This window comes from Hemibagrus wyckioides, linkage group LG13, assembly GCF_019097595.1.
Source record: "Hemibagrus wyckioides isolate EC202008001 linkage group LG13, SWU_Hwy_1.0, whole genome shotgun sequence".
In the NCBI taxonomy this organism is placed as follows: Eukaryota; Metazoa; Chordata; class Actinopteri; order Siluriformes; family Bagridae; genus Hemibagrus; species Hemibagrus wyckioides.
The window spans coordinates 21651725-21665261 of record NC_080722.1 but is presented as its reverse complement, the minus strand read 5'-3'; the positions used below and the strand labels follow the sequence as shown (position 1 = coordinate 21665261).

Sequence of the window (13537 nt, the reverse complement as noted above, 5' to 3'; positions counted from 1 at the left end):
AGTATGATATTACAAGACACATACCACAAATGCTGCCTAAATAATGGTACCAGAAGAGTGCCTATTCCTCTCATTTTACCAATAATGTCTTTGTACCTGTCGTGGTTTGGTGGGTTTGGGATTGAGGAAATGAGAGGCATGCTTGTGAACTGAAAAAATAAAATCGCTTTTATTTTTATTTGTTTTATTTTTATCTCTCTCACTGCTTACTGCAACAGAAAAGAAATTATTAGTATAATTAGGCACAGGTGTGTGATACTTATTAATCGTTCCCCTCAGTTCTGCTCTCCATTTACAAACTGGCGCTTGACCACGTTCCCACTTCCACCATACCTGTGCCTTATACCTATCGTCCACTGTATTATGCCCATTATGCAATTATCTAATGAGTCAATCATGTGGCAGCAGTGCAGTGCATAAAATCATTTATATACAATCCAGCAGCTTTGAGTAATGTTCACATCAACCATTAAAATCAGTGATTGTGACCATGGTGTGGTTGCCAGATGAGCTGGTTTGAGTATTGTTATGACTGCTGATCTCCAGACGTTTTCACAAAAACAATCACTCTGTACAATTGTGCTGAGCAGAATCTCAGAATGCACAACACATCAAACATTGAGGTGAATGGGTTACAACAGCAAAATACCATTTTGGGTTCCTCTTCTGACAGCCGAAAGCTGTCAGTGAAACAGTGAAAGCTGTCAGTGAAACAGTGAAAGCTGAGGCTGCAGTGGGCACAAGCTCACCAAAACTGGACATTTGAAGACTGGAAAAACATAGTCTGGTCTGATTAATCTCTGCTTTCTGCTGAGGGTTAGAATTTGGCACCAACAGCATTAATCCATGGGCCCAACCATCCTTGTGTCAGCAGTCAAGGCTTGTAATGGTGGCCTAATATTCTTGGCACATTTTTTGCCCATTAATACCAATTAATCATCACTTGAATGCCACATCCTATTTGAGTATTGTTGCTGACCATGCGTATCAGATCGTGGCCAAAATTTATCCATCTCCTAATGGCTATTCCAGCATGATAATGCACCAAGCTGCAAAGCAAAAGTCATCTCAAACTGGTTTTATGAACATGACTATGAGCTCAGTATTTGTCAGGGCCATTTTGAGTCGCCAGATCTGAATCCAGTAGAACATGTTTGGGGTGTGGTGGAATGGGAGATTCACAGCATACAAGTGCACCTAAGTCCACAATCTGTAGGAACTGAGTAATAATAGTATCATGTCAACAATCTAGAATCTCAAAGGAATGGCACCCAAGGCTGTTTTGAGAACTAAGAGAGGCCATACCCAGTATTAGTAGAGTGTGGGTTACATTAGTATAGTAATAAAGTGCTCAGTGTGGGAATATTTAAACTGGATTTTTTTTAAGTCACTGTCAGAGCAGGGGTGTCAAAGCTTATCCATAAATCTATGGCCGGTGTGTGTTAGGCTTAGATCTTGGCTTTCACCAGACTCAGGTGTGGCTTCTGCTTCCTGCACCCGCCCTTTACGGATAAGGTTTGACACCCTTAGTCTAAAACAAAAAAAAATTATAGTTGAAGCTTTTGAAGATTTGAAATTTTGCTGATGTTTTTATAATGCTTTCCATTTTTCCCCTCTTCACAATGAAGCTCATCTAATCTAATTTGCCTTTTCAGCTGTGGGACCTTCCACAATCAGAAATATTTATTTTGCAAGCATACAGGTAGACACAGGTGTACTCTGTTTGAGATATTTAGTGTGAGCTCTAAACACTAGTCCTAATTAATACAAGGTAATAGTAGTTCTAATTTACATGAGTCCTTATCTAAAAGAAAGATTGCATTTTATTAGACTTTTATCAGATTTATTACATCCATATACCTCCTCTTTGGCCTTCCTGCACTCACCTCTTTACCTTTTTCCCCACACTCTCCATTACTCTGCACTGTTGACCCCAAGTACTTAACCTCCTGTACCTTCTTCACTACCTTGTTACTCCTTTGGTTTGTATTGCTGATGATCTCCCTATGACTGATCACTTACTTCTTATATTCAATGTTCAACTCTCTCTTTCTGTAATCAAGCGACCTCACGCTATCACATTTCGCAATATTAAGGACATCAATTCTGATGCTCTGATGATCTCGTTCTTCATTATAATGATGGTCTCAATAGTATTCTTAACTCTCTTGCTCCTCTGAAAACAAGGACAGTCACCTTTTCTCACTCTGCACCTTGGTTTACTTCTGAGCTTTGGCTAATGAAAGCCAAAGGTCGTCAGCTTGAGTGGCTTTATAGGAAAACTGGTCTTACTGTCCATAAAGATCTGTACATACTCTGCACTATAAGAACTGTATCGTTAATACTAAACCCAGGTATTATACTGGTTTGATATGTTCCAATGAAGGCAAATGTAAGATGCTGTTTTCACTTTTCAATACTATTTTAGTCCCCAATGTTCTTTACCCTGTCATCTATATTCATCTGCAACTCTCTGATGTCCTTTTTCAATGATAAAATATATAAAATTTACCTGCACTTAGGCTCACCATCCTCCCTTACTACTTCTTCTGAATCTTACCCTATTCCTTATCCATTCTCCGCTTTCCAGTTTCCCACCACTTCAGATATTTCACATCTTATACATAAGTCTAAGTCTTCTACTTGTTCGCTGGATGCTCTTCCCACTGTTCTGGTCAAGGCCTGTCTTCCCTCTCGGATTCCTCTTATTTCTGCTATCATTTGCTCATTTTCTTACTACTGCCACTTAAAACTGCTGCTATTCCTCCAATTCTGAAAAAGTCTGGTGCCGATCCTAGTAATTTCAGTAATCTCCGCCCTATCTCCAACTTACCTTTTCTTTCAAAAATCCTTGAAAAAATAGTTGCTTCTCAACTTCATTCTCATTTAACTTGTAATAACTTGTATGAACATTTCCAGTCTGGTTTTCGCCCCTTTCATAGCACAGAAACTGCGCTTTTAAAAATTACTAATGACCTTCTCATGGCAGCTGATTCTGGTTCAGTCACCATTCTTATCCTTCTCGATCTAAGTGCGGCCTTTGATACCATTTCTCATAACATCCTTCTTAATCGACTTATCTCAATTGGCATTACTAACACCCCCTGGACTGGTTTAAATCATATCTATCAGGGCGCACTCAGTTCATCAAATTACACTCTTTTAGTTCCAAATCTTCCCCTGCTAACACTGGAGTCCCGCAAGGTTCTGTCCTTGGCCCTCTTCTTTTTATCATCTACCTTCTTCCTTTTGGCAATATCTTTCGAAAATACGGTATTCTCTTCCACTGTTACGTGGATGACACCCAACTCCAGCAAACCTAATGCTACCCTCCCTCCTTCCTCTCTTCTTGACTGCTTTAATGAACTCAAATCCTGATTCTCATCCAATTAAATAGTGAGAAAACTGAATTTCTTTTAATTGGTACTAAATCAACTTTAATAGCTAAAATTAATAGCTTTTCCCTCTCAATTGACAATTCTGTTGTTTCTCCTTCTGCTCAGGTTAAGAGTAAGGTGTCCTCCTGGACAGTACACTATCATTACAATCACATATTAATAACATTACCCGGTCTGTGTATTTTCATCTACATAATATCAACCGTCTTCGTCCTTCCCTCACACAGAATGCTACTGCTATTCTTGTTCACAATCTTGTTACCTTCCGTATCGATTATTGTAACTCTCTTCTTTTTGGTCTCGCTCACAAATCCCTTCTTAAACTTCAACTGGTTCAAAATTCGACAGCTCGTGTCATCACTAAAACTCCTTCATTTCACCACATCACTCTGGTTTTGCAGCAGCCTCACTGGCTTCCCGTCAAGCTTCGCATTGACTTTAAGGTTCTTCTTCTCACTTTTAAAGCTATTCACAATCTTGCCCCTTCATACTTGTCTTCAAATGATGTGTAAGGATCTGGAGTTAAAACAGAAGCTTAATTATGTGCCTCATCAAAAATTCATGGTATGTAAGTTAGTGCAAACAAATCACATTTGACAGCTGGAAATGACGCTGACAAATGTCAAAAAGTGAGGCATATTCTCCATATAGATAGTACCATTTTGATAGCACTTCTTGTTCAGCAGGCAGAATATAAGCCCTAAGAAAACAAAACAAAAAATTTGTTTCACATATACATTAAATTTTTTCTATTTTTCTGTTGTAGATGCAGCAAGGAAATAATAAAAGGTAAATAAATAACTAATTAAAGAATATAAACAAAAACCAAAAACATTTTATATATATCATTCAGTAAATGGTGATTAAAATTGCTCACAACACTGTGGTTTTTAAGCACTGTAACTCCTGCTTTTAAACTACACTGAAAAAAATAATCCTTTGAATTTACTTGATTTTAATGTGTACATCGGTCCCACATTATCAAAATGTGGCTAAATTACACAATTTTTGCTTGTTAAACCAAAATATTTAATTCATGTTAGACTAGTGTAAAAGAATCATGGTGACTTAAGATAATTTTTATAATTTACTGTAATAGCAATTAATTGTGTAATTTTAATGTATTTTAATCATGTCCATGATACTCTATTATCACTGACAAGTCTAACATAATTTCTTAGTGGCAACATTATTCAAATGTATAATGTAAATTAACAGTAATTTCATTATGTCTGACACATAGTAAACAATGTATAGGTTTCAGGTTTTAGTGTGTGCAAACAGAAAACAATCAATGGAAAATACTAAGGAGCTCTGACAAAAAAGGCGGAACCAGGGCTTTATACAAACAAGCTATACTGAGCATTAACTTTGCAAATCATACATTTCCGTCAGGCCAAGTATAACGTACTGTCACAGCCAAATACAAGTGTGAAGTGTTACAAAGTGAATTCTGAAGAAAAATTATTTCACTGAAATAAACCAAACATGGCATCATAAGTGAATATGGCAAAAAAGGGGCACTGTTATAAAGGTTACATTAGAACTCAATGACTTCAAAAAAGAAAACATTGTAAACTTACAGGGAATTCACAAAAAAGTGCAAATCATATAGCAATGCCTTTAAGAACAGCTTAAGGGTTTATGAAATGTTTACCTCCATCAAGTTGTGATAAAGTTCAGACTCTGTAACTCTTTTATTGAACTAGTCTGTTTTTCAGAGTTTTGTGCTTTGTTAGAAAGTTTACCTCCATCCAGTTCCATAAAAATCTTTTGGACAACCTCAAAGGTGTAGCGAAGTTTGGCAGGGTAGCTGAGATTTAGAGCATACATCAGTCCGAACAGAATAGCCACAGCTAATGCTGCATTATTGAGACACTGCTGCCTTGATACTGCTGTATTGAGACCTTGATGCCTTCAAGTACAATTCCAATGTCATTTGGTTCATCATTTGAAGCATATTCTTTGAGAACATAAATTCCAATAGTGGTGTCTTCAATGGCCTCCTTGATGGCATCTTCATCCATGCCCTGTACAAAACAGACAAGATTTCATGTAAAACTCACTGGAGTCCAAAAACCTGTCTCAGATTAAGCAGCACCAAATCAAAGTGACCTATTGTGAAATTTTATATCATACATGGCAGACTTACTTTTTATGCAGCAATCTGTTGTGAGAGCAGTGTGGAGAAAAAAAAAGAGATGTCTCAAGTAAGTAGGTCCACTGAAAATTTAAAAGGGCCTACTGGACAATTGGAAGAAGACTGGAGACTGTGTGATGTGATGGTGCAACAAGTACATTAGACTGCTTTCTTCTTTGTGGGGACATTTAAGGGTCCATATGTAAAACAAAGTGTGACAGGAGCACCTTCTTTATTGAAAGTAATTATAAATAAAGTACTTGTCCTTCTCAAGCAGCCAACTGAAAGTAATGTTTCAAATTTATTAAGCCATTTTAACCGGCAACCAATAAACAATACTGATTTTGCAAGGTATAAAACATATATAAAGTATGTAACATACATAAAGTTCATTAGTCACGTAAATAAAACTACAGTCTGCAATCTAAATCTAAGTAAAATGGTCTATTACACTATCAAAACATTTGATGAAAACCCATCATCACTTCCAAATGATTTTTGTTAATAATGGTGTCCTTATGCATAAGAAATGCAACAGTACTTACCACTATGCCTTTGAATGTGTTTACTGTGCAAATAGCAAGATGGACCTGTGAAAGAAAAAATGTTATCAGTGAGGTGAGCTCAGTGATTTACCTCAATAAACTGAAGACCACTCGCAAATATAACAACAAAGATGCAACAGACATTGAAGTACATTCTGCACTGTGGCCATCATCAACCTCAATGGCACGCTGAAGTCTAGTCTGCTTCACTCAAACTCATGCTTCAGAGTCGGTTCACACAACCATAAGCATCAGCTTGAATCTAGCTGCATATCCGCACTCCAACGGTCAGTTTCCCATGTACTTACACATTAAGGAGGCCGACTGACGGCTGCTCTGCTTAGGCTGAGTATATTTAAGCACCCTTAACATTAGCAGCCTGTTTGTTAACCTAAGTCTAAACTTGCTAGCTAGCTAATTGTTAGCATCAGCTACATGTTAGGTAACTAGCATATCACACACACATCGGCAGATGTTGCAAATGTTAATTACAGAAAACAGAAAACAAGCGTGCATCTCATTTAGCAATGATGTTAATTTGCGCCAAAATGACTGTACATACTGAATAAATCGTTTCATCCCTAGCACAATCCAGACCTACATAAAACATAAAACTGCCGGAGAAATACGCCGACTATAAATTGATATTATTAAGGCACAGTACTTTAATTTGCATTTTGATTAATTTCACAATTAGATGATAAAGGATTTGCTCTTACCTTTCCATGTGCGCGCTCTTCAACGGCTTCCCTCAGGTGTCTTCTTTACGTCGTTTCAAATCCTCATCTCAGGACGCGTTATCGCGATAAAGTTAATAATTTTCCAGGAAGCGCGTGGGTACTTGATTGTTTCTTGTTATTTTGACAAAATCGAATCAAGTGAGAAACGTTGTCTCATTTCACTGTGTATTGCATCACGTATATGTGGTCAAAAGGACAATAAAAGCTTATTGAATTGACTTGATTTGAATGTATTCTTTGTTTAATGATTATTTATAAGTTTTGGGAGGTTACTGCATATTTAGGTGTGTGCTTTAACATATATATTTAATAATTAACATTGGTAAATATACATAAACATTGGTAGTTTTTTGTTTATAGATTTCCACACTTTGATAGTATTTTATGATAATTTATCACTTATGTATATTGTTATGGTGTTTGTCTTATGCTGTATTATTCTTATCTTTGTATAAAACAAAACAAAACAAAAAACAATATTTCTTAGAGTAGGTACGTACTAAGGAGCCATATTTTTTGCAGATAATTAAATAATCTAAGTCAACTAACTACACAGGAATTAGAACTTGACTCATTTTGACAGCAGGAAGGTTTCTGTCGACTAACAGTTGCCATTTTAAAACAGAATTAAATTGTATTCATTAATTTAATCCTTGTCTGATGTGGGATTCGAACCGGGTCAGTTAATGGGAGGGGGACTTTTTTTTAAAGAAGAATTTACAAAACAGGAGCATATAAATCACACATGGCACTCTGTCTCTTCTTTCTTTCTTTCTTTCTTTCTTTCTTTCTTTCTTTCTTTCTTTCTTTCTTTCTTTTCTTCTCTTTTCTTTCGTTTCTTCTCTTTTTTCTTCCCCATTTTTTTCCTTTCTTCCCCAGGTGAAACAGTCTATCGTTCTCCAGCTTAGAGGGAGTTTGTGGTGACAGTGACACCATTATTCTTTGATGAGTCACACACTGGTAATATATTGTCTGTCAAAACAGAAGCTTAATTATATGTCTCAACAAAAATGCATGGTATGTAAATGTGTATATATCATATTTTGACAGCTGAAAGTGATGGTGGCAGATGCAGATTCTCTCCATGTAGATAGTGTTCTCAAGCCTGGTAAGCCTTTAACAATATATCTTTTCACACACACACACACACACACACACACACACACACACACACACACACACACACACACACATATATATATACATACATACATTTGAACTAAATTGCTACATTTTGGGTATTACATGTTTGCATAAGATTTAATTTTATTTATTGCTGAATTACTGTGTGTAGTGTTACTGCTTAAATTATGCTTGTTTGATTCAAGAATATTATGGTATTATTTGAATAAGATGAAATTGACCAACAAAAATTCATTTTATATTTCAAACTTCATTGTAATTCAAACTTATATTTCATTTTTTGAATATTACATATTCTTCTGTTATAAATGCAACAAGGAAAAAGGTAAATAAATAAGTAACAAAAGTAGATAAACAAAAACCAAGACATTTTCCATATATCATTGAGTAAATGGTGCTTAAACTGGTCATAACACTATAGCTGTGCTTTTAAACTAGTTACGTACAAAAGAAATTAATTGATGCCATAGTCATGAACATACCTTAGTGCAGTTGTGGCACAGGCATTATTCAGAATCATGTATCAGAATTATTTTTAACTACATAAAGCAAAGATGTTTCATTCTTAAAATCTTTGAGTAAAATTTTGTGTAGTTCTTCCTGTATGCAGCCAATGTCTTTTTTTTTCAATCCCAGTTGCTCATGGAATGTTCACGTCTGCTGTGTCTTGCAACCCTTCTCTTTATGAGTAAGTCTCCACAAACTTTCCTAAAATGCTGTGAATTGATTTTCGGTCTGACTGTTGATTTATTTAAAACCATCACTGTTTCAAGTTCCTAGCCAATTTTCTTTTATACTGACCTGTGAATAAGAAACAAACACTATGAGCGTTGCTGTTACGTTATTCAATAAATAAGAATAATGCCATATTTTTCATACACTGGAAAAATTCGTAGTATATTTTGTTATAGAGGCAGTAACAGTAATTCTGCTCCATCAAAACCATCTCATCACACAGAATTTTACAAGATTACATTAGTATATTTCTGTACCTAACATTAGTAACACAAATAAAAAAAAAATCATACAACATGACACCACATGAATCACAAACTCTTTACCGGTTTTTTTTTACGTCTCACTTTGGTTTGGATTCTATCAGCATTTTTAATTTCATAATCAGTAAATAAAAGTTACTCAGTATAATGTTTATTACATTTGGTTAAAATGTATTTAGTTTCTTTAAGTTTGTTTGTTTACTAACAATTTATTGTTTACTTATTACATTATTCTAAGTATTAACACTTGAAGCATTTTATTACTTTACCTGTTCATTTTTGTCTAACAAATGGAATAACTGCTCTCTCTCTCTCTCTCTCTCTCTCTCTCTCTCTCTCTGTCTCTCTCCCTTTTCTATCTCCCTCTCTCCCTCACACTCTGTAATATTAGGTGGGGTGGCAAAAGGACAATCCTCTACTACGTTACCAGGTAAAGGTTAACTGGCAGTGTGTGTTCTGCCATTACATCCACCTATTATATTGCCCTTCTACATTCTGTACAACATCTAATTATTAAAAAAACACATGTATATAACTGGTTGATTAATGTGTTCATTTGGTGCCTTTGGTGAGTGTATTAGCTCACCCTATTGTCCACTGTTTTGGCCATTGTCTGTTCTCTGAAATCTTGTTTGTTGATCTCCTGACTTGTGCCCGATTTTGTATTTTGAGATTGCCTTATAATTCAGTTTATTCCGCCTGTGTTTAAATCACACTAACTTGCACTTGTATTTATTGCAGTGTCTCTGTACTGAATGGTATCTCCAATTAGCTTGCTAATTGAAACTGAGATTGAAACTAGCACAAACCTGAGAATGTAAAATGCAAATCAAGCAACCATTTTTCAAACTGATTAAAGTATTATTTATGTTATCTAGTTAGTCTCTGTTATACTTTGTCTGCTTTTACCTTCTTCTCCTTCTTCTTCTTTTTCTTATATTAACACTTGAAACATTTTAAAATTTGACCTGTTAATTATGGTCTAACAAATGGAATCACTGCTCTCTCTCTCTCTCTCTCTCTCTCTCTCTCTCTCACTCTCTCTCTCTCTCTCACTCTCTCTAATATTAGTTGGGGTGACAAAAGGACAATCCTCTACTCCATCACCAGGTAAAGGTTAACTGGCAGTGTGTGTTCTGCCATTACATCCACGTATTATATTGCCCTTCTACATACTGTACAATATCTAATTATAAAAAAAACAACATATGTATATAACTGGTTTATTAATGTGTTCATTTGGTGCCTTTGGTGAGTGTATTAGCTCACCCTTTGAGTGTTTTGTTTTTTTTGGTTTTGAATCTGCCATTGTCCACTGTTTTGGCCATTGTCTGTTCTCTGAAATCTTGTTTGTTGATCTCCTGACTTGTGCCCGATTTTGTATTTTGAGATTGCCTTACAGTTTAGTTTATTCCGCCTGTGTTTAAATCACACTAACTTGTATTTATTGCAGTGTCTCTGTACTGAATGGTATCTCCAATTAGCTTGCTTTGTAAATCTAATCTGAGACTGAAACTAGCACAAACCTGAGAATGTAAAATGCAAATCAAGCAACCATTTTTCAAACTGATTAGAGTATTATTTAGTCTCTGTTATACTTCTTCTGCTTTTACCTTCTTCTACTTCTTCTTCTTCTTCTTCTTCTTTTTCTTTTATTGCATTATTTTGAGTATTAAAACTTTTAAAATTTGACCTGTTAAAAATGGAATAACTGAACTCTGGGCACCAAGGTAGACTTTGTGAGTGGTTTCTTCCCATATTTCTTATTTATACTTATCTTTCTTTCCTTTTTTTTTCTCCTTGGGGTTATATGATTAATCTGAGGCTAATCTTGTTTTTGTGAAAAGTTGTACTGGGAACATGGCTGCCCCAGGCACTTAGAGCCTAGAGTTTCTTACTTGGTGGCATGCCATTGAAAAAGCCTCAAGTGTTAAAGTAGAAGAGTGTAGTGTTAGGGGATGTAGTTTGGTATGAAAACAATGTTGTTGTTTTTTGAAAACAATTGAATCTTCAGTGGAAAATTTAAAGGACTGTGTTTTTAAAACACCACAGAAGAGAAGACTAAAACAACGGCACCATGTTATACAAGAAAAAAGGGACCCGTCAGAATGCAGTGTCTTGTGCAGTTTACCACCCAGTGGATTCTTGAGTAAAATATATAGTGTAAAGGATATTAAATCATTTTTGAAGATGAGCAAAAATGTTAGAATTCATATTTCCCAGATATACAACAGTTTTTAGAAGTCAGGGTCAGTTCTCTGATCAAGGGGTATACTGGCTTAAAACATACTCACTAAACTGAATGCAACTGGTTATTAATGACAGTGAAGAAAATGCATGAGTTAATTTATTCTGTTATGAGCTTATTGTATCATCAGTTAATTTTGCTTGTTCTTTCAGTAATGGGAGAGATTCGTGTCCTGTCTTTGAATTTAAATGCACAGTGTTGTCTCTAATGTGGTGGATTGCATAAGGGAATTTGATGAATAACTTAGTGGCAGAGTTGTAACCTTATTTTTTATATAAATTTTTCTTTACTCTTCTTTTCAAGAGATTTTAAAGGGCAGACTGGTGAAAAATAAGGCCCCAATTTTAAAATCACTTGTTTGTGTTTACAAAAGCATTATACTTGGTTTTGTTCCTATAATAATACGATTTCTTTGTCAAGGTTGTGTAGATTTTATGGTTTTAAACAAAATCTCAATTCTCAGATACTGCACAATTAAGCATATCAGATTACAGTATGGTACAGTGTGGGTTAATCTTGTTCTGTAAAACCGAAAAGAGGTTAGAAGCAAAAAAACTTCATTTTAATCTTTGCGGCAGTGGTGGGACTTGGCAAGGCACAGATTAGACAACTGTGTCAACAATATAATCAATCAAGAAGAAACAGAAATACTCAACACAAAAAAAGAATGCTAAAATGTTCAGAATGTCAAGTTGATGGATGCACCTCTTTAACCCAGAAAAGAAAAAGCGTTAAAAAAAAAAAGAAGAGTTACTTTGGTCTGAATATTTGGTCTACAAAGGACAGCAGCTGGATTCTACAGATATCTGTATAAAAGTAAACTCACCCACAACCCAGACACAGATAATGTTTTACTTGCTATAATCCAGAATATTAATCAGTTATCAATACTATCATGCCCATTAGAGATCTTACACATTTTGAGCAGGTATGGTGTCAGAAAAGAACAGTTTTTGAGGTGATAGGTGAAGTTTTGGTTTTGCACACTCTTTAATATGAATAAGCAATGCTGAATAATGTTTAAACAATGTCCTTATGAATACCAATAAATGATAATAATAATAATAAAAGGATCAACCCACCCCCTTCTCATACAGATAATGCAACAACAGTACACCTAAAGATTCACTAAAGTGTGTGTAGCTATATATAAATATGTGAATGTTACATCTATCCTCAATATATTTTCAAAATATCCAGGGACGTTTTAGAATTTTTTGTTTATCTAAACAGTTGCAATAACTATAGTTGAAATAGTTAAACATTAATACACAGTAAGAATGTATAACCTTTATAATGTCACTGTCCTAATGCAGACCTTAAAACAGAAACCTTTGGTTTTGCTTAGGTCTGTGTAAATTTAATACTAGAATTCTTATTACATAATGTTTTGTACTGGTTTGTTCCAGAGCCACAGTTTTTTAAACATGGACTGAATGTGAGAGTTGAAGAGTTTTTCTCAGGCACTGGGTTAATAAATCAGCTGCAGCAACCATTTAACTACAATGGAACATACGAAGTACTTCTAGTAAGTACAAAAAATGGAAAAAGATATATAAGATTAAATTTTTTTTTTTCCTTTTTTTGCTACACTTACCATAACATGATTTTTTTTTTTACATGATTATGTTCACAGTGAAAGACATGTTTTTTCCAAGTGATTCATTTATTTTCTGAATATTTTACTTGTAGGATATATGGTTTTATTTTTCTTGTTTTTTTACTTTGACGAAGAATAGCAACCTTTTGTTATAGTTTATCTGTCTTCTCTGACTGTTTCAATACTAATAGATGTATATTTCATATATTTCCACTTTCAGTTTCTAGATTGTTCGATAATACTCCTCGGAAGAAATGAAATATCCTTTTCTCCACTGTGCACTAAAGTCGATCCTAATACTAGAGGAAGTTTATCCTACGAGCAAGCAACAAGTGGGCCTCTTATAGATCAAGCTAACAAAGAAATAAAAAGGATGTTTTCTAATGTGTCCTTTTCTGCTTCCTGGGTCCTTGTTTTAACCTGGAGAAATGTACTGCTGTATCCCAATTTAGGAGTAAGAGTCAATACAAATACTATGGCTCAGTACATTACAATACAAATACATTTCTTGGACTTCTAAGGACAAAATATTAATTAAATCTTTCTTTTGTGTCAGGTTGCATCATATCAGTTCGTCTTGACCTGGAATGGAGGACAGCTCTATTTTGTCGTGATGAACTATGCAAACATTCCTACTATTCCACCTGATGTAGGCTGGAGTGTAAGAGCTTCATGGTCACATATATTTCTAAGATTTTGGAGCCATTTCCTTACACAGAAGTCAC

At 35.0% G+C, this 13537-nt stretch overlaps 1 protein-coding gene across 3 annotated transcripts in view; it reads left to right on the top strand.

Moving 5' to 3' along the window:
* The window catches only part of LOC131363798 (alpha-tectorin-like), a 33688-nt gene that overhangs the window by 8931 nt on the left and 11220 nt on the right, over positions 1 to 13537 (top strand). For 2 of the 3 annotated variants that reach the window (XM_058406669.1, XM_058406668.1), the window contains exons 2-9: positions 7703 to 7783; positions 7874 to 7931; positions 8603 to 8654; positions 9356 to 9394; positions 10036 to 10074; positions 12622 to 12740; positions 13033 to 13266; positions 13369 to 13473. In XM_058406669.1, coding sequence (XP_058262652.1) covers positions 8609 to 8654; positions 9356 to 9394; positions 10036 to 10074; positions 12622 to 12740; positions 13033 to 13266; positions 13369 to 13473 — 582 coding nt within the window. In that variant the 5' untranslated portion in view covers positions 7703 to 7783; positions 7874 to 7931; positions 8603 to 8608. The remainder of the gene's footprint in view (positions 1 to 7702; positions 7784 to 7873; positions 7932 to 8602; positions 8655 to 9355; positions 9395 to 10035; positions 10075 to 12621; positions 12741 to 13032; positions 13267 to 13368; positions 13474 to 13537) is intronic. The other variant, XM_058406670.1, reaches the window with a different exon arrangement.